At 45.6% G+C, this 22,117-nt stretch overlaps 2 protein-coding genes across 3 annotated transcripts in view; one reads left to right on the top strand and one right to left on the bottom strand.

Annotated features, from left to right (window-relative positions):
- The window catches only part of Slc44a3 (solute carrier family 44 member 3), a 76,994-nt gene extending 67,102 nt beyond the window's left edge, over window positions 1–9,892 (top strand). The window contains exons 13-15 of one of the 2 annotated variants that reach the window (XM_021196611.1): window positions 5,621–5,758; window positions 8,023–8,259; window positions 9,323–9,892. In XM_021196611.1, the coding sequence (XP_021052270.1) occupies window positions 5,621–5,758; window positions 8,023–8,259; window positions 9,323–9,427 (480 nt within the window). In that variant the 3' untranslated portion in view covers window positions 9,428–9,892. The remainder of the gene's footprint in view (window positions 1–5,620; window positions 5,759–8,022; window positions 8,260–9,322) is intronic. The other variant, XM_021196612.2, reaches the window with a different exon arrangement.
- A 1,437-nt stretch (window positions 9,893–11,329) lies between these two features.
- Window positions 11,330–22,117, bottom strand: part of Cnn3 (calponin 3) — a 32,672-nt gene continuing 21,884 nt past the window's right edge. Inside the window, exons 2-7 of the mRNA XM_021195514.2 lie at window positions 19,512–19,633; window positions 19,230–19,296; window positions 17,484–17,621; window positions 17,013–17,129; window positions 14,370–14,516; window positions 11,330–12,440 (exon numbers count right to left, since the gene is read on the bottom strand). Of these exons, the coding sequence (XP_021051173.1) occupies window positions 12,096–12,440; window positions 14,370–14,516; window positions 17,013–17,129; window positions 17,484–17,621; window positions 19,230–19,296; window positions 19,512–19,633 (936 nt within the window). The 3' untranslated portion in view covers window positions 11,330–12,095. The remainder of the gene's footprint in view (window positions 12,441–14,369; window positions 14,517–17,012; window positions 17,130–17,483; window positions 17,622–19,229; window positions 19,297–19,511; window positions 19,634–22,117) is intronic.

Here is a 22,117-nt window from a genome sequence, read left to right as displayed (position 1 = left end):
TCCCCTCCCCTCCCCTCCCCTCCCTTCCCCTCCCTCCTGGCAGGACCCCTGAAGAGGACAGAGGCTGCCTGGCAGGCTTCCCCTCTCTTTGGTGGTGGTTTGCAGCCTGGTAAACAGTGAATTCTTGAAGGGACTGGTAAATGCCAGGCCCTGGAAGGCCCAGGCGTGTCTGTCGGGTGCCTTGACTTCCTCTCCATGTGTTTGTGATAAAAATCAGAGATGAAACTGGCTTGGACTAGTTCCTGCAAGTTTTTCTAGGGGCCTCCGAAGGCCGTCTGGATGCGGGTGGACTGAGGTCTGAGAGTGTATTAGTTACTCAAGGTTGTTTTAGGAGTTCTTACTTTATTTTGAGTGAATAAAATCAGAACTCAGAGAAGCCATTCCAGAAATAAAGCCGGCTATTCATGGCAGGGCTTTGGGGGGGAATCCTCTCTATGGAGGAAAACTCTTGTTTACTTTTTTGAAAAGTCAACAGCAGCTCCAGTTCACAGCTCTGCCATCATATGCAGCAGCCGGTTCAGTTTGCAGGGAGGACAGATGGGTACTCTCAAGGGACAGAGGGCACACTTGAGTTTTGATTTAAGTGTGGGGGGTGACTTTCTATGTGTTAATATTCTTGGAGAACTCTCTCAAAATAAAGAGTTAATCTAGCTTTTTTTGGTCACCTAATAGCACAATGATTAAAATTCTATTAAATGGGAATATTAGTGCCTACAGTGATTATTTTACTCAGTTAAGGCCAAGTTATGTGATCAGAAGAGGATGCCTGGTCCACTGTCAATCATTTCGTAAACACATGTGCACATGTGTGCATGCATGTATGCATGTGTGTGTGTGCATGGGTACATGCACACACTCATAGAGGCCTGAGAAGGACACCAGGTTTCCTGATATATTGCTCTCTACCACCCCACCCCACCCCACCCCACCCCACCCACCCCCAGAAGGACAATGTCACTTACTGAATCTGGAGCTGTCCGGTAGCCAGCAAGATCCAATGAGCCTTCTGTTCTCTGCCACTTCCTGCCACACTGCAATGGCAAAACTGTGTAACCACCCTTAGCTTTTCTTATTTAAATGTTTGCCTGCCTATATGTATATGCACCAGTGCATGTCGGGCCTGCAGAGGCCAGAAGGCAGCTTCAGATCCCTGCTACTAGAGTTACAGAGGATTGTGGGATGGCATGTCCATGCCAGGAACCAAACTCAGGTCCTCTGTAAGGACAGTAAATGCTCTTTATTATTATTATTATTATTATTAATTATTTAATCTTTTTTTACCGTCCAGTTGTTATCCCCCTCCTGGTCTGCCCTCTGATGACTGTTCCTCATCCCACCCACCCCCATCTCCAAGGGGATGTCCCCACCTCACCTCCACCCCACCGGTCCTATTAGGTGTGCCTTCTCTCAATGAGGCCAGTAATGCTCTTAACCACTGAGCCCTCTCTCCAGCCCCTTCACTCCACTGCTTTTGTGAGTTTGGAGAATTTGAGTCAAGGTTCTCACACTGCCCTAGCATCTCCGAACAAATGTGTGATAGACTTTATTTAACGCAAAGCTTTAAAGCCAGCACATGTCTTTTTACAAAGCCCCAAGCAGGGTTCATGAGAAGAGCAAGACCTGGCAGGGGTGACTCTACAGGCTTTAGGAGGGAACTCCTTCTACAAACCTGTTCTGCCAGGTCACAAAGAAAGATCTCACGAAACACCACACTGCTGTTTGAAGGAAATGCCCCAAACATACATAAATGTAAATATTTTCCCGCAGCTGGACCTGGGTGAGTTGGAGGCCCAGGAGTGATGTAACCTCAGTTTCACGTGGTGTGGCATCTAGTGCTTTTGTGCTCGGGTGCTCTGAGCTACCCTGCAGGTTGGGAGCTAAATGAATCAGCACGCTCAGGAAGTGTCTAGAATGTGGAACTCTGTGTGTACTGAGTGAATGTGTCAGTATTTACTTCCGCATAGAAGGTCACCTGCCTACAGAAGAAAGCATTAAAGGCCACAGATATGAGATAGGAAGTTCCCTTCGGGTTTGTGTCAAGCTGTTTTGAGACATACCATAGGACATCTGCTGGGGGTGGAGGGTGGGGTGGGGTTCAGGAGACAGAGCATCTGGGAAGAATTACAGTTCCCGGTCCCAGCATTTGTGCCCAGAGGAGTGTCTTGACTTTGGGCCAGACTCTGGTTTGCCACTGCCATTCACCGCCAGTGCACTCGGTGGACATGTGGTCATACCACATTGACCCTAAGTGCAGCAGGGCCCTGTGGGCATTATGGTTTGTGTGGGAATGTCTTGCAGAGTTCTGATATGGCGGTTTTCAGCCATAATTCCTGGCCTATTCTGGTTCTCAACCTTTCTAATACTGCAACCTTTTAATACAGTTCCTCATGTGGTACTGACCCCCAACCATAAAATTATCTTTGTTGCTATTCCTAAGTGTAATTTTGCTACTGTTATGACTTCTAATGTAAATCTCTGAGACGCAGGACATCTGATATGGGACCCCTGTGAAAGGGTCATCTTTCGTGTCCTCACTGCAATGGGTTGCAACCCACAGACCGAGAGCCTTTGTTATATTTTAAATAACTGAGAAAATTTAGAATGAAACTGGGTGCTTTAGGCCTTGGAAAACAAATTCCTGCTGTGATCTTCTCCGGCCTTCACTTCACACGCTTCTTTTCATTTCTAAAGCACGGCATAGAAAGTCAAATTTTAAATCCAGCAACCTGGGCTAGAGCTGTAGCTCGGTTGGTAGAGTACTTACCCATCTAGACAGTGCTAGTAATCCCAGCATTAGGGAGGTGGAGACAGGAGATCGGAAATTCAAAGCCATTGTAGCTGTAGATAAATCTGAGAATAGGTACATGAGACCCTATTCACCCTGTGAATTTTACATGGTCATCAACTTAGACTGGTTTAACCAGTGCCCTCTTTTCCTTGCTGAAAGGTTAGCCATGGGGGAGGGGGAATTCCTCCTTTGTTGGGGGAGGGGGGCTCCTTCTTTAATTGTTTTCATGAGCAACCCATTGCGCTTGTTCCCTAGCCTTCATCACAAGACACTCTTTCCACACAACTTCAACCTCTGTAGTAGCTCCCTTTGCACACGGCCCCAAAGCTGTCCGCTCAGACACGTGCACACACTGTGGACAGCCTAGTGCACTCCATCCTCCAGATGGCTGCCAAGAAAGCAACTTCTGCTCAGCTTAAGAGTGGATCACTAATACTGAAACAGCAGGATGCTTAGTCTGTACCCTGCATCTCGGGCAGTGCTGCGCCCACCGCCCATTCAGCCAGTCACGAATCTAGGTCTGGATGTGGCAGAGAGGGTGGGATCTCACCGTAAAATGTTATTACTGTAGTCACTTTAGGAAGGCATATATAATTTCCCTGTCAATGTGGTTTTAGTGTTCTCTTTCAGTGGGCTGTGAGATGTTAAAGAAAAGATAAATGGTTATGAGCCTCCTGGAAAGTTGTGGCATTGACACATGCACGAAAACGTACCGTTTAACTTTTAATCATCTTAGCAGAGGAACAAAATCTATTTTTGTTGCTCATGAGTGATGTACTGAGGCAGTAGGTTTCAGGGAGAAAGCTCTCCCTCAAAGGAAAAAAAAAGAAAAGAAAAGAAAAATAAAAAGAAAAGGCATAAACAAGACAAAAATCAACCTACCCTTCCCCACATGACTCCTAAGAATCAGGAGAAAGGGAAAGGATGGTTGGGCCTGTGGGCTTGGATTAGAACTTGACTAAAGAGAGGAAGCCGAGACACATAGCTGACCACTTCTGAATTCCCTTGAGGATGAAGACAACACAGGTCTTTCCCATGCTCCCCCAGAGGCTTAAGGAGCTGATCAGGGCTCCCAGTGGTAAATGGCGCCATCTTTGAAGTGCTCTAGCTATAGAGTGATCAGCCTTCAGGTACTATGGCCAGATGCTGGGGTCCCCAGGCCTGTATCCTTAAACCTCCCATCCCCATAGGTAGGTGCTCTGTCCCTGCTTGGATAAGGAAAAGGACCTGAAAGGCTGGTCGCTGCCCCATGCCCAGTGTCTCCTCACTGGAAGAGCTAGGATTTGAGCCCAAAGACAGCTGGTCTACAAGGCCTGTGCTTCCTGGAACCACTGTGCTTTTAAATTGAGTTTTGGCTTAATGCAAACTGATGAAATGTGAAATCCAGACAGTTGAAGTTTAAAGAAAAGATTCTTTGTCTTACTGACTCATCAGGGGGCTTTGGGAAAGTGCCCTTAATCTTGCTTTCCACTCTTTGAAAGAATGAGTCTGAGCTGGGGGGAGTATTCAGTCCTTAGAGTGCTGGGCTTGCATATGAGAAGGCCTGAATTCAGTTCCCAACACCACATAAACTCTGTGTGGCTCCCCAAGCCCCAAAACTCAGCATTTGAGAGGGAGAAGCAAGATTGAGGAAAGTTCGCATTATGTGAGCCCTTGTCTCAAACAAACTAAAACAAAAAAACAAATCTGCCATTCAAAACACACACACACACACACACACACACACACACACACACACACACACACACGTGTGCGCTTTGACTCAGAAATCTTATTTTTTGGAAATCTAATCTTAAAGTATCTAGAATCACGAAATTAAGGCATTCAGTATGTATTAATATCAGACTAATTTAAATAGCCAGTAGGTACATTTCACGTCTTGAGTTCTTGGCTAAATTCAAAGTGTACCTTCCTGCACATATGTAAAACACATCTCTCATAAAACTGAGTTACTAGAAATTAAAATTTTAGAAGCCATGTAACAAGCATAAAATGCTTACTTAGGAGCAAAAGCAAATATGTAATCTTTAAACTGTGGTTTTTTTTTTTTTTTTTTTTTTTTTTCTCATTTCTATTCTGGTTTTTCTATCTGTCTCTTCCTTTTTCACACCATCCCGCTGTTGCCTCTGGCCCCTGTCCCATTTCCTTAGAGCACCTTCAGCATGCCTCTTCCCCAGGGTCCTCAGGGCAGACTTCTGTTTGTTATCCATCTCCCTGGCTCTGTCCAGCTCTGGGGAGCCCACTTCTGTCAGTGCAGTTGTTGTGGGGATCCACCAGCCCTGGTGGAATGGTTTTTATCTTGTTTTTGCCCAGACCCCAGATATTTCAATTATCTTGGGCAGAAGTTAGGGTATTTTAAGTGCTTTCCCATGTGGCTGGTTGATGTCAAATTATGAATCCTAATTTGTACAGGAAATGCAGTTCTCTAGAAACAACCAACACTCTCTCTCAGGCCCAGAGGATCCTGAACCCAGAAGCCCTCACTAAGTCCATACCAGCTACAGTCTTGGGTTTGGCTCACAAGTCCCTAGGATCTCTTTTGGGTGCCTGAACTCCTTTGCCTGCCCTCCAACTCTATTGCTTATTTACACCTACTCATACCTTATACCTACTCATTCTTTCCATGTGTGTGCTGGGACATTCAACCTGCAGAATTGACGCAAGGTCCTTTTCCATTTTCCGAACGGTATGGAAATATATTTGACTATGATCCGAAATGGCTCATAGTCCAGCTTGTTTGTCTTGGGTGGAGATACTAAGGTCCATACTGCCATTCTGTTGCCTTAAAATGACACGAACCACTGTATTCATAACCGCTGCCTTCTGTTCTAGGATGCATACACTGCAGCTGCCATTAACGGGACAGACTTTTGTACATCGGCAAAAGATGCGCACACAATCATAGCCAAGAATTCAAGTCATCTCACCTCTGTTAACTGCTTTGGGAACTTTGTCATTTTCCTGGGAAAGGTAAGTACTGGGGACCTAGAAGTCAACAAAGTAGCCAATGTGGAGGCTGACTTGAAAGGGAATCATGTTTGTTGCTCTCGAGTAGCTGCCATGTCTCACCCCTCACTCAGTCCCCCAGTCCAGTGAGGCTTCCTGTTTTACAGATGAAACTAAGGTTTCCTGTTTCCAGGGTCCCACAGCCCCTAAGTTGCTACTTTAATTCTTGACTCTGATCTTTCCCACCATGTCTTCTGTATGTGCAGCTAAACACTCTCAGTTCTTTCAACCATTCCTCCTTCTCTGACATAAATACCAGTTTTCAGAAATGCCCACAAGTGAACAAGATCTTAGTCACCAGCTGTGACCTGGGTAATACCATATATGGTGACTGTACCCCATTGAGGATTCTGTGCTTCTGCATGCACAGTCTGGTGCATGACTGTCATAGTTGGCTTCAAGCAAGTTAAGACATGCTTGGATCTCACAGGTGTGTGTGTGCTCATTACACAGACATTTAAGGCTCACCTGGCCCCAGAGATGCTTCAGGTGACAGCAGTAACAGAAGCACAACGTAATTATGCCTTTCAAAACAGCCAAATAAGGTATGGTTGTGTGCAATTTGGTAATCTATTGCCTTAGTTGAATTGTGGGCAATGTATTTTCTAATTCCAAAAATACTTTTGAATGCAGTTTCAAAATTATTATTATTATTATTATTATTATTATTATTATTATTGGCAGGATTTCTCTGTGTAGCCCTGGCTGTCCTGGAACTCACTCTGTAGACCAGGCTGGCCTCGAACTCAGAAATCTGCCTGCCTCTGCTTCCCAAGTGCTGGGATTAAAGGCGTGCGCCACCACTGCCCGGCCAGTTTCAAAATTCTTAACATATTTATATTTCTATTTCACTTTAAAAATGGATTTTCTTAGATTTCCCATAAGCATATCATGCTTAGTGACCTTTCAAAATGTACGGGATCATCAGCGACTTTAGGCTTCTGAAGGAAATAGCACTCAAAATTCCATATTCATCTTCACAGGCTTCCTGGAGTAATGGGGGTCCCAGGTGGACTCTGTCACATCTCTTAAGAAATTGGGTATATCATGCCCTGTAAGTGTGTTCCTGGAAATATAGTAATTACATGTCACAAAAGCCTGGGAGAATCTAATTATCTTGCACACTAGCACAGGGAAGTCTTCCCACTTTAGTGCCCAGAGGGTAAAACTAATCACTTAGGAAATTAATAACCCACCTACTCAATTGCTTGCAGTATAAAAATGGGGATTAAAAAAAAAAGGTTAATCCCAGCACTCGGGAGGCAGAGGCAGGCGGATTTCTGAGTTCGAGGCCAGCCTGGTCTACAAAGTGAGTTCCAGGACAGCCAGGGCTATACAGAGAAACCCTGTCTCAAAAAACCAAAAAAAAAAAAAAAAAGGAAGAAAAGCTGGGCAGTGGTGGCACATTCCTTTAATCCCAGCATTTGGGAGACAGAGGCAGGTGGATCTCTGAATTTGAGGCCAGCCTGGTCTACAGAGTTTCAGGATAGCCAGGGCTACACAGAGAAACTCTTGTCTCAAAGAAATAAAACAAACACAAACAAACAAAAGCAAAAGAGAGCTAGAGAAAGCTTTTTAAGCAGCCGAGACTCAGTTGGTAAAGTTTCTGTGCATGGGACCACCACCACGTAAGAGATGACTGTGATGTTACATGTCTAATTCTAGTGCTGTGTTTGTGTGTGTGTGTGTGTGTGTGTGTGTGTGTGTGTGATGGGGGAATCTCTGGAGGTCACTGACCAGCCTGGACAAATGGATGGATGGGCTTCAGGTTCAATGAGACCCTGCCTCACAAAAGAAGGTGGAGAGCAAAGAAGGCATCTGAAATCTGCCTCTGGCCTCCACACAGTGCACACAGCCACAGGATTACGTATACCGCACGCACGCACGCACGCACGCACGCACGCACGCACGCACGCACTCACTCACGCATGCGCACATACTTCTAAAGGGAGGCTCCCTATGACTTGGCCATACTGTGGTGAGGATTACAACGAAAATTTTGAGATTTACAGGTAAAGTACACTCTCTCTGGCTCTAACTGGGCTTTTTTTTCTTCTTCTTCCATCAGTTTTCCTTTTTTTCTTCTATTTCGTCCTGTCAAATTCTCTTTAGGACACACACAATAGCATTACTTATAATTGTGTGGGGGGGGGGGGACGACCCAAACCCTTTGGTAAAAGAGCCCCCCGACCCTATTTATAAAGGTTTTCAACAACCTCCTCCCCCAGGTGCTGGTGGTGTGCTTCAGCGTTTTCGGGGGCCTGATGGCGTTTAACTACAGCCGTGCGCTCCAGGTGTGGGCCATCCCTCTGCTGCTAGTTGCCTTTTTTGCGTACGTGGTGGCTCACAGTTTCCTCTCCGTGTTTGAAACTGTGCTGGATATCCTTTTCCTGTGCTTTGCTGTGGACCTGGAAACAAATGACGGATCGTCGGAGAAACCGTACTTTATGGACCCAAGGTTTTTGGTAAGCAAACATTTCATCTCCTGTTGTAATCTCCCCCCCTCCCCCGCCACTTCCCCCACATGTGTTGAAGACACACACGAGGGAGGAGACACACCCAGCCTCATTTCTGGTCCAGAGTGCTCCAGGAGTTTCTTCTTCCACCTGGGGGGGTGGGGTGGGGGGGTGGGAGCTCAGCTTTCAGAAGCTGATCCATTTCCCTACAAAAACTCCCACTCCAGAGGTGGGAATAAAATGGGGGCGTGTAGGCTCTTTTGCTGCAGCATACTGGGGGACACAGCAGCAGCTGGTACACCTTAGACACTAACAGCCTGATCTGGTCTCTTGGAGACCTACATGTCTGCGGCCACTTCTGTCTGGGAGAGTGATATTTATGTAAAGCATCTTGCATATCCAAGCATACCCACAAAGCTTTGGTAGAGCACACTGCTCGGCAGACGGTTCGACTCTTGTGCCAATACTGACAGATCTATAGCCCTTGGGCCCCTTGCTAACCAGGCACACCCTCAGCAAAGCCGCTTGTATCTGGAACTAGCAGGCAGTCGTTTCCAACAGCTCTTTGCAACACACAATAAATTGCTCATCCTTTACCTTATCCCCAGCCAGGACACATTTCAACACTCCTCTTCGGCTGTTTTGGCAGGGGAGGGGTGTCAAGTGATATTTTAGTAATTTTCTTTCCTTTTGTTGCCATAAAAATTAAGTGTTAAGCTCTTCTGGCCTTTAACATTCAAAGCACTGTCATTTCGGCAGGTACTGGATTTCAACACTTCCTATGAATGAATAAATATGAATGTGCCCTCCATTCATAGAAACGTAAGATATGATTTCTACCCATCTTTATGTACTGTGATGGACACATTAAAGCTAACTTGGTCTACTCTCCTTGACTTGTAAACTTCCAGTTAAAAACCTGCTTTGAAATCTACCTTACTATGCACACAAACATTTTCAATACACTTGGAGAACTTTAAAAATTCAATCCCCTAAACCTCTAGGGCGACTACTTCTAGAAAACGATCACTGCACGCACATCATTGGGGTCCTTCATTCTTTTGTTTTTCAGAGTTTTATAAAACGGACCAACAACTTTAACAATGCCAAATCTCAAGGACACAAGGACGCTTTACCAAATGAAGAGGGGACAGAACTCCAGCCCATCGTGAGATAGGGACCAAGAGAACTTTGACCACCTGTGACACCGAGACAAAGTCTACAGCTGTTTTCACATGAACTAGAGCACGAAAAATGTTACAACCATGTCTATATGCATCGACTTAAAAGGCACGATGCTATGGCTGGGCACAGGGACACACATCTGTAATTCAAAACTGGAAGAGGCTATAAGTATAAGGCTAGCCCGAGCTACATACTCAGGAGTTAAATACTAGCCTGAATGCTACATAGAGACCTCATCTATATAAATAAATGAAGGAAGGAAGGAAGGTAGGTTGACTCACTGGATAAAGGTGCCAGTTACCAACCCGAGGAACTGAATACCCCTAGACCCACATGGAAAGAGGAGAGAACCAATTGCTAGACGTTGTCCTCAGAGCTCCACATGTGTACTGCCCGGAGTGCACTCACACTGCCCCACCACCACCACCAAAAAATAAAGAAAAATGTAAACACCTCACTTGAGTTTGTGAGATCATTAATCAGTTCATCTTTTTTCTTTTTTTTTTTAAAGGAGGATTTTGTTAGCAGAAATCTAACAAACCTAGATCAATGCTCTTGTGCAGGGCAGGAGTTTCTCTTATTCTTCCTAGCCTGGACACATGCATTATTATTATTATTATTATTCTCCTTCTCCTTCTTCTCTTACAGAGAGGCTATCGGCATGCCAAGTTACAGCTCTTAGACTTAGTGAGTGAGGTAAGGAAGGTCGGGATCAGGCACACACAGGAGAGGCTGCTGAACAAGAGACTCAGCTGGCTGCAAGCAGGCAGGAGTTTCACACATCAGCAAACATTATAGAAAGGTGTTGCTCAACCAACCCTGCCCAAAATGAGACCTGATAGTTTTTTTTTTTTTTAATTATTTTTAAACACACCCAAACAGAAGATCTTTTCCTTTTTAAAGCCCTAAGCAAATGGAAACTTTGAACATGAGTACAGGCACCTCGTGGGCCCGGATGCTGTATGGAACTCCCATCCTAACAGGAAACGCAATCTGACTGCCTTGGCAGGTCAGCACGTGAGATACAAGGCTCCTTCCCTTCACTTTCCTAACCACTTCTGCAATTTTAGGAGAAACAGCCCAACAGCTCAGGACCACTTTAGAAGCAAGTTTTTTTCTTTAATCGTACTACAGAATTCATTTAGCTCCTAAGTCTCCTACAATGATTTACAGGGCACTCCCAGAAGCATCGAAGCAAGCCACCACAGGTGGAGCAAGCATACATCATTTCCTGGGTTCAACATCTCTTATCTATCTTGACAAAAACCACCCTAGGCCATTCAGTCAGCCTTGACCTGAGACAAGGTCAGAGGGTGTGACGAGCAGCTTTCCCCAGTGACTGGGGAACGCGTCCTTTCCCGGCATTTAGCTGTGGGTTAGTCTGCTCTAAGGCAAGGCTGATGGCTTTTAGATTCCCATCAGCGAATCAAACAGCACACTTCATGCCCAGCTTCAGGATCATTTACATCACACCCAGTGCACATGTAATATTTCCCCCTTGCTTTTAAGAGAATTCCAAATTGAATTTCAGAAAACCCCAGGGTAGCCAGATCTCATTAGAGCAAGGACCAGGTAAATCCTGGTTGCCTCTTTACTACAGGCAATGGGCATTTTTCCTCTTCTTCTGGTTGTTGTTTCTGTAGCTTTAAAACAAGGTCTCTAGCCCAAGATCATCCCAAACTCACAGAAATCCTCCTGCTTCAGCCTCCCTAGTGCTGGGATTACTGGTGTTGTCACACCCAGCTTAGACTCAGTCACCAATGAGTGCCGTATTGTATGAATTAAATAATGTTAGAACACCTTCTCTTAGTGCCCATGGAACAAGGCCTCTGGTTTCTGACCTTACTCTGCCTATGTAGAAGAGAGCCAGAAAATAACCAGCCTGTGGTTCATATGAATGTTCAAAAAAAAATATTTATTTATAAAAAATACAATGGGATAAGTTTATGCTGAGAAATGCAGCAATAAATACAGTTGAAGGAAACAGCGACTCTACAGTAATACATTGGCACAAATGAAGTCTGCAGGCACACCACCCAAACCTGCATGTCCGCGCCATTTCTGCATGCACGCCTTTTCGAAGCGCCACTCGGGAGAGACCTCGTCAGCTTAGGAAAAGAATGAGTACACATGTAATCACAAATGCACACTGATCATGACTTTATTTAAAACTTAGCAGACAAGACTGCAGAAAAACATCCATGTGTCAGGGTCTAAAGCTGCATCTTTAGATTTTAGTTGGCAAAGACCACATTTAGCAAATCAACTTTTTAGCCTTCCACGTACAAGCCAGATACATACTAGAACTGTAAAAAAAGAGAAAAAATAGTTTCCTATTATTCGAAAATACCAGTTTATGTGTAAGTGTAAAAAAAATGCATAGATCTTCAACAGAAGAGCTGGGTGTCCTCAAGAGGCACTCTGCTCTTTTCACAGTGCGGACGCGAGTTACTGGCTATGCTGTAGGGCCCCCTTGCTACAGCACTAGAAGGCAGCTATTTAGGGAGGAGGCAGGAAAGGAGAAAGGAATGTACATAAGGCATACTTTAAAGGTACAGCAAGCATAATAGTGTTTTAGGAAGAGAGGAGAATTATTCAAGGCTAGCTCGGGTCTCACTGGATAAAACAATGGACTAAATACTGCGCTCCTGTGTGTGACTCTAGTAATCAATGCCCTGGTCATCGCCATACTGGTACTCTCGAGGGTAGTCATCTGGGTACTCGCCATGATATTCATCGGGGTATTCTGCCTGATAATCGCTATCACTGATTTCCGACCCATTGGTGCCCGTGCCCTGGCTTCCGTTGTGAATGACAGGTTCTGTGGGTGCGGCACAGTACTTGGGGTCATACACTTGCCGCCCAAGCCCATACACGCTCATTCCTTTCTGGGAAGCAACTTTGTTGGTGCCCATCTGTAGAGAAATGGTCGAGTTGTCCACTGGCTGTAATGTCAGCTTCTGGTCATAGATGTCTCTTCTGGTACCCGGTGCTAACATCCCCGCCTGGTATTAGAGCATAACGGTATACAAGGTAAGATAACAGCTAAGATCTATACTTCTTAACATTGTCTAAATTATTAAATTCACACAGAATGCATCAACATAAAAACTTTCCATTGGTTCTGATGTAACCCTAACTTACTAAAATATTCTTACACCACTCATTTTTATGACAGGATTCGCTGGCTCTTGAGCTGCTGAGCTGAGCCAGGCCTTCTCCCTTCAAATCTCTGCCCACTGTAAGATCACTATATGGTATCAGACAAATTAATCTACCTTGAGTTTAACTTCCTATATGTAATATAGAAGCAAGACTACAGTCTACTAAGTGAGAGACAAAGGAAAGCCAAGGCCAGAGCTGGAGACAACAGCTCTGTGGTTAAGAGCACTTGTCTGTCCTGCAGAGGACCCAGGACCAGTTCTCAGCACCTAAACTGTAACTCAGTTTCAGGGCATCCATCCATTCCTGACTCCCAAGGGTACCAGGCATATACAAGGCTCATGTACATACACACAGGCAAAACAGCCAGACACATAAAAAAAAAATCAGATAATGCTACATTTTTTTTACACATATTGCTGAATTACATATGAACATGGTCTATTAATGACCACCCAGGTCTCCAATTGTAAAAAAGCATACATGCCTTCAAGAACCAGGCTGAGCAGATCGCAGGGACCAAGTCTTCTCAAGAGGCTGCCACCCAAGAGCTCCCCGACCCCAGCCCCACCTCAGACCCGCTCCTCTCTCCCTTTCACAGTTGGTAACCCACACCTCAGTGTCCACTGTTGTCAAGCACACACTTGAGATGTGAGTGAGTGAAAAGGCAAACACGAGAGACCGCTAAGAGAACCAACTGCAGGTGACCGGGCGCACTCCACACGGGGAACGACAGATGTCACTGGGAAAACTGGAAGGCTTACCGAAACTCACTCCCACTATTTTTTAGTTATAAAATCCTGCTGCTTTCAAACAGTTCCTGGTATTTCATTGTTTTTAACTCTATGTGTGTTTGGGGTGGGGAGGAGTGGAGAGGGCACTAGACAGACATGGGTCCAGGGTCCAGGGTGCATTATGTAAAAGCTAAAGAACAACTTTGCAGAGTCAGCTCTCTCCTCCCACCTTCATGGGTTCCTGTCCACACCCTCATCTATTTAAAAACCCGCGATGACTAATTTTGGCTTTCAGGTAGACACACCTGGGAACTATAGACCTCAATGAAGGAATTAGCTCTATCAGATTGGCCTGTGTGAGTGTCTGTGGGGCATTTTCTGGATTGCTAATGGATGCTGGAGGCTCCGGGGCAGGTAGGCCTGGCTGTCTAAGAAAGGTAGCAGAGCAAGCAAGGGAAGCCAGCAGGTGACGCTCCTCTACGTCTCAGCTTCAGCTCCTGCCTCCAGGTTCCTGCCTCGGTTGCCCTACGGCATGGAAATGTAAGCCGAATAAACCCTTTCCTCTCCATTACTTTAAAAAATATTTAACTAGCATTTCATACAAATTCATTTCTGCTAGCTTAATGTTTCATAAAAATTCTGACTAAACAGAGCTTACCAGGAATGCCAAACAATCGTTATTACCCACTGAAATGGGCCCCTTTAAAAACAAAACCAAAAAGGGGCAGGGGAGAACCAACTACCCCTCCCTCGGCTTTTGGAGCAGGAACATATAAACATCACTTTTTTCTTCTGGTTAGGCAGAAAGGCCAGCTGATCTCACTGCCAACCAAAACCATTAGTTACGCTACACTTTTTAGGCCGGAGAAAGGATCCTTTGAGTCTTTTGCTCTCTCAGCAAAATCTAGTTTCCTGAAGACTAAAAATACTATGGAAGAAATACCATTTGAGAGCCCAGCTACTCACTATAGGGTCAGCGCTAACTTAGCACAGCCTTCCGTGCCCTTTGCTTCAAGTGTTAAAAAAGACCCGGCTTACCTGGCTGGCCCCTTTGTTGGTGCCCATCTGCAGGCTAATCGTGGTCTGGTCAAAGGGTTTGTCCGTCTGCATCTTGGGATCATAAAGATGCCTCCGCGTCCCATAGGCTGTCATGCCCGCCTGGCTGGCACATTTGTTGGTGCCCATCTTTTAAGTTAAAAGGTCAGGATTAGTTATCAGAAGTCATTAGTAGCACACACACAAGGAAATGCTGTGTTTCTAAGGAGATGTAAAGCACGGGGGTGGGGGTGGGGGTAGCAATGTAGCTCAGAGCCGGAGTTCTCATCTGTCACATACAAAGATCTCGGTTCAATTCCCAAGCACCGGAAAAAAGAAAGAAAACAGGTAAGAAAAGCCAGGGTCTTATAAATTCCTGAGCTAAGGAATTTGCTCAGGCAACTAGGTACGCGCCCTCCGTGCTTCGGAAAAGAAACCGTGTGAAGGCTAATTTTAAAAGAAAAATTCCAAACTGTTTTAAATATAAGAAACTCATAGCACAGTTAGCTGCATGTAAACTTGCAGAAGGAGATGTACTGTTAAATAAGAAGCCACTGTGTTGGCACAACTATGGCTAACTAAACTTCCCTGACGCTCTTTTCTGTGCAGCGCAGGTACCAGATTAAAGTGTATCCTCTTCAGGGAAGCCACAGCCAGTGGAGGAGACCAGACAACAAGGCTCCTGACTACAGCGACAACTGCATCCAACCTTGTTCTTGCTTGTTGTCAGCTACAAAGGTCACCCTCCAGAACTGCATAATGGGGGGGTTAGGAGGGGGAAAGGAGGAGGGGGAGGAGGAGGAGAAAGAGGAGGAAGAGGAAGAGAAGCAGAAGCAGCAATTTAAAAAAAAAAAAAAAAAGTCCTGTGCTGTTTCAAGTAAGTTTTCAACTCTGTGCAGGCTGAACCCATAGCTATCTTCCACTGCATGTGCAGCCTGTACACTCAGAGTTAAAACAGAAAAGCAAATGCCAGGCACTTAGGAACCAGCAACATTTTCATGGGGGGAAAATACATTTATTTCCTCACCTCTCTGGGCAGAACCAGAACAAGGCAGTAAGAGGAGCATGAACTGAAGCAGGTTCCAAGGAATAATTAACTCCTCTCCCATGCTGAGAACTACAAGGCCCAGGAGCACTGGGAGCAGCCTGTGGAAGGAGGAGGGCCCCAGGAGCACTGGGAGCAGCNCCCAGGAGCACTGGGAGCAGCCTGTGGAAGGAGGAGGGCCCCAGGAGCACTGGGAGCAGCTTGTGGAAGGAGGAGGGCCCCAGGAGCACTGGGAGCAGCCTGTGGAAGGGGGAGGGCCCCAGGAGCACTGGGAGCAGCTTGTGGAAGGGGGAGGGCTGTTCCCACCACTCATGGTTTTCTCTTTAAAAATAGTTTTTGACTTTGATGTTTTGAGACAATCTCACATAAATGCAGGCTGGCCTTGCACTCCCTAGGTAGTCAGTGATAATCTTAAACTCCTGATCCTACCCTTCCCGATTACTGGGGTCACCACGCTCAGGGGGCACTTAGAAAAGTTTTATTACTAAAAGCAAAACCCCTGCACTATATATAAAAGACTCACACAAATCATTTAAGCCCCTACCCCAAAAAGAGGGGGGGGGGAATCACTACAACATTAACGTTTGTATAACTGCAACTGGAATTTGCAACAGGCAAATACCCTTGGGTTTTAATCTGCATATGTGTCCCTGTGTCTGTCTAGAGACCCCTACACACACACACACACACACACACACACAGAAACCCACCTTTTACATAAAGATACACCTCTTTAGAAGTTAACAGTATTTTATAACTTTGTCTCTTAACCTGTTGTTCAAACACTAATGTAAATTTTTAGGCGGCACACTCCAACTTGCAAGGAGTTCTAACTTACTAACCAACCAGTATCTGGACTCTTCTTTCCAATTTCCCACCATTTATACAATGTGTACTTTTAAAAATTAAAGCCACCTCAGTCAAGAGGTCGGCACACCAAGGCGGTCCTTAGCACTCACACCGCCTGTGTTTTGGTGACACTCTCCAGGGAGACTGTAAAAGTCACCTTAACCAAGTGCTTCCCAGCACTAAAAGGACCCAGTGAGTAAGGCTGACACAGCACCACACATTACCAGTGCATAATGACTTGGGCATGCTGGTCTTTGTATACACTGTTTCCCTTGGTCGATAACATTTAAGAATTTATGAAGTGCATTTTCTTTCATTTTAAAAGATAATATGGTTATCTTTATAAACGATTTAATTTCCTAGACAAACAATGGTCAAGCTGGGTGACATAACTGAAATATTTTTAAAAACACCATTATTTTCTTACACCTATTATTTAATTTTCACCTCTTGAGACACGGTCTCATTCTGTAGACCAGGCTGGCCTTGAACTCATAGGTAGCCCAGAATGGCTTCAAACGCAGAGCAATCCTCCTACCTTAGCCTGCTGTGTGCTGGGATTACAGGCGCATCATGCCATGCCCTACAGGTCTTATATACATAAAAACTGTGAAATCCATGTATATATCCAAGCAGTCTAAATTATGGAACTTCCATGCATATTTTACTAATGAGAGGCATAACATTTTGTGTGGCAATAGTTAATGACACTCTGTAGGTGAATTTAAAAAAAAGAGTATCACATCACTCACCTGTAAACCAATTACACTCTGGCCAGCCTTTAATTTGCCTTCATCAAAACGTCTTGTTTGTTTTTCTGCATACTTAACGCCAATGTCAATGGTTGTATGGAATCCTTTTGTTTTCGCCTAGACAGAAAAACATTCACCACCTGAGCTGGAACACAGAGATTCCGCCACCAGCGTTTTGAAGAGGAAACATTGAAGAAATGATGTCCACAGACAGCCTTGATGGTGAGCTCATGTCATACCAGAGACAGAAAACACACTTAGGCCTACTCAATGATAACACTGTACCCTCTGAAATGTGAGGGCTCTAATTAACCTATCTAGCCCAAGCTGAAGTCAGCAGCCTTTTCACAAAGCTAGCAATTACAGAAGACATAGGCCCCTCCCCACCCGGTGTCCCTGGGAGAACAATGATGTCATTCATCGCCTGTGTGCAGGGGAGTTTCTCTAAGCGAGTGAAGGGCGTGTACGTACCAGACCTGCTAGAGCCACCAGCGTAGTCTGAACCTGGGTCATGTTGCCATTCTCAAAGAGGTCGTTCGCTTCAAATATATCATGGGGCTTCATACCATAAGCCTGGATAGCTTTAATGAAGTTGCCGATATTCTCCAACTGTAAACAGGAAGAGTCATATAAGGGTTGAGACTCGTCAGTCTTGACGACTGGTTACAAGACACCAGACAGAGGCCTTTGGCAAGGACTCTCTATCCGATACATAGTAAGCACACAAGAGCTTATTCTCTAAAAGGGCTTATAGAAAGAACAGTCTTCTAAAAGTATGTTTTGTGTGTGTTTTTCTTTTCCTCTTTTGCTGTTCTTGCTTTGAGACAGAATCTCATGAAGCTCAAAGCTATATAAAACTGGTCATAGAGCCAACAAGGACCTTGCTTGGATTTCTGATCCCCTTGCTCAGACCCCCACCTTCCAGACCTGGTACTATTATTGTAATTACAGATGAGTACTATCCCTCCCTATTTATGCTGTGCTGAGGATCAAATCCAGGACTTCACATATGCTAGGCAAACACTCCACATGGGACCACAGGGGCAAAACTGGCCATGTGCATATGTGTGTGTGCCTGTGTGTGTGTGCCTGCGTGCACGCACAAGCATACCTGCATGTGTGTACATTTGCAGGCTAAAGGTTGACATTTGGTATTTCCCCCACCCCCATCTTCCGATGAGGCAGGGAGAGTCTCTGATACACCCAGGATGCACCAGCTACTTAGCCAGTCTAGCTAGCCAGCTTGCCCTGGCCATTCCTGTGTCTGCTTCCCACACAACTGAGATCACAGTCCACCCGGCTTTTACGGGGTTCTGAACTCCAGTCTTCAGGTGTGGGTGGCAAGGCCTTTGTACAGTACTCCCAGGTCCACCATCCTTGCACGTGTTTAAGAACTCAATGCCAGGGCTATTCAGGCCTGGGCTTCTCTTTGCCAAAAAGTGCGCACGCGCGTTAATAGTTCACTATGCATTTTAAATTTAATTTCAAAGTAAGCTGATTGCTAAAAGGTCACCATCTCCCAAACACAGTTAAGACTAAGCACTAGCCAATGGTACTTCATCTACTGATGAAAAGAAGCTGCCGTGCAATACTGCATCATGAACTAAGTCAGTGCATTAAATGCCTTGCTCACCCTACTTTATCCTTAGGGTCCAGATGGCATTTGTGGAAAAGTTCAAAGTCTTCAAGGTAGACTGACTAAATGTAAAATCATCTAAAACTAAACATAAGGTCACAGGACCAGTTCAATCACCAACAATGGCAACATTTTCAATGGCAAAACCAAATATAGCCATGTACACAACTTTCTGTGCACACACACAACAACAACAACAACTGCAAACAATACAAAAAAATGTTGGCCTTTTTCACCAAATAAAAAGAAACCAACTGGATGGAGTAGTGCAGCTTTTAATTTATAATGTGCACTGTAGCTTGTAGTTCTAGGCCTAGAGAGGCAGAGGCAGGAAGCGTCCAAGTTCTGTCCATCATGGAGTGTAGAATGAATGTGAGGCTAGCCTGGGCTACAACGTGAAAGACTAATCTCAAACAAGAGAAGGAAAGGAGGGAAGAGAGGGAGGGAAAACTGAAGAGGAGGGAGGAAGGGGAGGGGAGCAAGAGAGGGAAAGAGGGGAGGGGGAGGGAAAGAGGGAAGGAAGGAAGGAAGGAACAGAGAGGAGGGGAGGAAGGAAAGGAGGTTGCCCATCTGACAATTACCTGTGGCCAATTTAGTGAGGATTCATTGACTTTCTTCACAGAGCCTGGCTGTAGCTTGTTTATGAGTCTGAAAACAAAATTACAATGATGGAGCTTTATGGATCAAAACCAAGAACCAGAATATTAAGCTGCTTCCCTGGATGTCAGTGAGGGAAGGAATAATAATACACAGTGGTAGGATATCAAGGTTGGCATTCTAGGCAGGGAAACCAGAATCAAGGCACAAGCCCACAGACAGGAGTGGAAGAGAAGAAAGGGTCGCTTGCTCGGAGGGCCACTCACTCGCACAGGATGATGCCGTCCTTCAGCCCCAGCTGGAAGTTGGTGCCAATGCCCATGCCTGTCACCTCTTCTATCCAGTTGCGCAGATCTTCCTCGGCCTGCTGGTCATACTTAGATGCGATCTGAAATACAAGTTCCCAAACTTCAGAGGGACTCAGTGACGGGGGATGCCCACCACGGTCTCACAATGCCATCTGCTTTCATTCATTGTCCACTAAACCCCAGCTCTGACGGGCAGCTCCAGAGTTTGCTGGTGACTGTAACCAGCTGTTGCAGCTGCAGTAACTACCCACAGACTGTGGGCAAAGGCAGTGTTCAGTAAGGAGAATAAAAAGAGAAGCCGGGACCAAGGAGAGAATTCAACAATACAAGATGAAGCCTCAGTCACGCATGACGCAAGGGGCAGAATTTAGCAGTGTTGCAATATGCCATCAGCTGGACCTTAAACTTTTAAAGGCTGAGTCATGAATCACCACATTCCAAAGAAGGACGGGGAGAGATGGGACTACTGAACACAGTATCTCAACTATCTAGAACATACCATTCTAGGAGTTTCCCAAAGTTCTGGGATCTGCCTTCTATTACAGCAATTACACATTATACTGCACACGAGTGTGTGGGCACACAAATACAATAAGTATACTTTTAAACACGTATTTTAAAAACAGTTCTCGGGACTTAAAAAACTACCTTTGAATTTCACAACAATACCATAAACCTAAACCTTCTTTGTTTTTTTGAGATTTATTTCTTTATTTTATGTCTATGGGTGTTTGCTTGTATGTGTGTCTGTGCACCGTTCAGTGCCCATGAAGGCCAGAAGAAGGTATCAGTTGGGTTCCCTGGCACTAGAAATTATGCAAGGATGTTAGTTAGCCATCAAGTCGGTGGCACCCTAAAATTCTGTTCTGTTTTGTCTTTTGAGGCAGGGTTTCTCTGTGTATCCCTGGCTTTCCTGGAATTCACTCTGTAGACTAGGCTGGCTTTGAACTCACAGAGAGCTGCCTGGTTCTATCTCCTGAGTGTTGGGATTAAAGACCTGTTCCACCACTGCCCAGCCACTCTAAACCTTTTAAAAAGTGAAACAAATATTTTAAAATGGCATGCGGCACACATTTAATCCCAGCTCTCAGTAGGCAGAGGCAGGTGGATCTTGGAGACTGAGGCCAGTCTGGTCTACAGAGCGAGTTCCAGGACAGCCAGGGCTGGCAGCTGGAAGTGAGGCAAGATCACATGTACTCTTATCTTTTCATTCAGCATAGCTAAAAATGCCAAGCAGACACATTTAGGCCGAGCCCAGGGGCTAGATAGGAGCTTGGGCATCAATTACAAAACTGTCAGAAATGGAAATGAAGAGCGGGATGTCTGCTGGCCATAAAACATAATTAGGCTTAATTACTGAGCCAGGCACATCACCACACTGCTCAGGGGAGAGGTCCCTGGAGTTCAGGTCTAACTAGCCAGGCAGGAGACAAACACAGCTATGGAGGACTTGAGGCCGCATGTGTGTCCTTTCTAAGAGAGACTGGTGGGTCAGCAGGGCCAGCGTGGACAGGTAAGAAGCCGGCGAGGTTACGTCTAACAATGAAGGTCAGCAGAGTCTTAAAAAGAAACGAGCTCAACTGACCACACTTGATTGTGGTTCCTCTTCAGTAGACAGGACGCGACAATGGCCGCTTTTCATGTCTTCCCGCAAGGTGAACAAAGATGTCATTTCTCACGTCAAATAGATGAAAGAGTCACAACCTCCTCTTGCAGGCTCATGAGAGCTTTCAGATAGCCCCGGAACTGCCAGAGCTGCTGGCGCTGGCAGGTGCCTCCCCTCCCCCGTCACCAAGGGGCGGCTCCGCTGAAGTAAACTTGATTTCAGGGATTACTGTGTCCCCTTCACACTCCATTACCCGTAATTAGAGAAACGGGACTGGATAATGGATAATTTACTTCAGCTGTGTGTTTGCTTAACCAGGATTACAAAAGGAAACCCAACAGGTTTCTATTGTGAGACAGCACTGCAGAGTTTCGGATCAAATCCAGCCTGGAGGCTAGTTCATACTTCAGGATAAGGTACACAGTGAGCAGCAAGGTCCCTGCTCTTGAACCCTCAGTCCTTGGGAAGGCCTCCTTTTATGCCATACCAGCTGGCATGGGTCACTCTGGGCTGGGTGGGGAGCAGGAAGGAGGAGGCATGGATAGTGACGACTCTGACGGAGATTCACCTGTTAGTGAGGGACAAGAAGGAAGCAGCAACTACTCTACTCCTCAGATAATCTGTCTCCCCCAACAGTGCAAACGGGTTCATCTCTGTATGACACATCTCCGCCCTGGCTGTCGTCACGAGAGGCCTAACTTCTGATCCAGTCAGTTCCTATCTCCACAGCTGCAAGACTGAGTTCACTAAGTCCTCGGAGTTGTCTACACAACGAGAACCATGAACATCTGCAGACTCCGGGCTGGAGAGATGGCTCAGAAGTTAAGACCACCGGCTGCTCTTCCAGAGGTTCTGAGTTCAATTCCCAGCAACCTCATGGTGACTCATGACCATCTGTAATGTGAACAGATGCCCCCCTCTGGTGTACTCATATACATAAAAGAAATCTTAAAAAAAA

This window comes from Mus pahari, chromosome 4 (assembly GCF_900095145.1).
Source record: "Mus pahari chromosome 4, PAHARI_EIJ_v1.1, whole genome shotgun sequence".
In the NCBI taxonomy this organism is placed as follows: domain Eukaryota; kingdom Metazoa; phylum Chordata; class Mammalia; order Rodentia; family Muridae; genus Mus; species Mus pahari.
The sequence above is the reverse complement of the archived record's forward strand: the minus strand, read 5'-3'. Positions and strand labels throughout refer to the sequence as shown.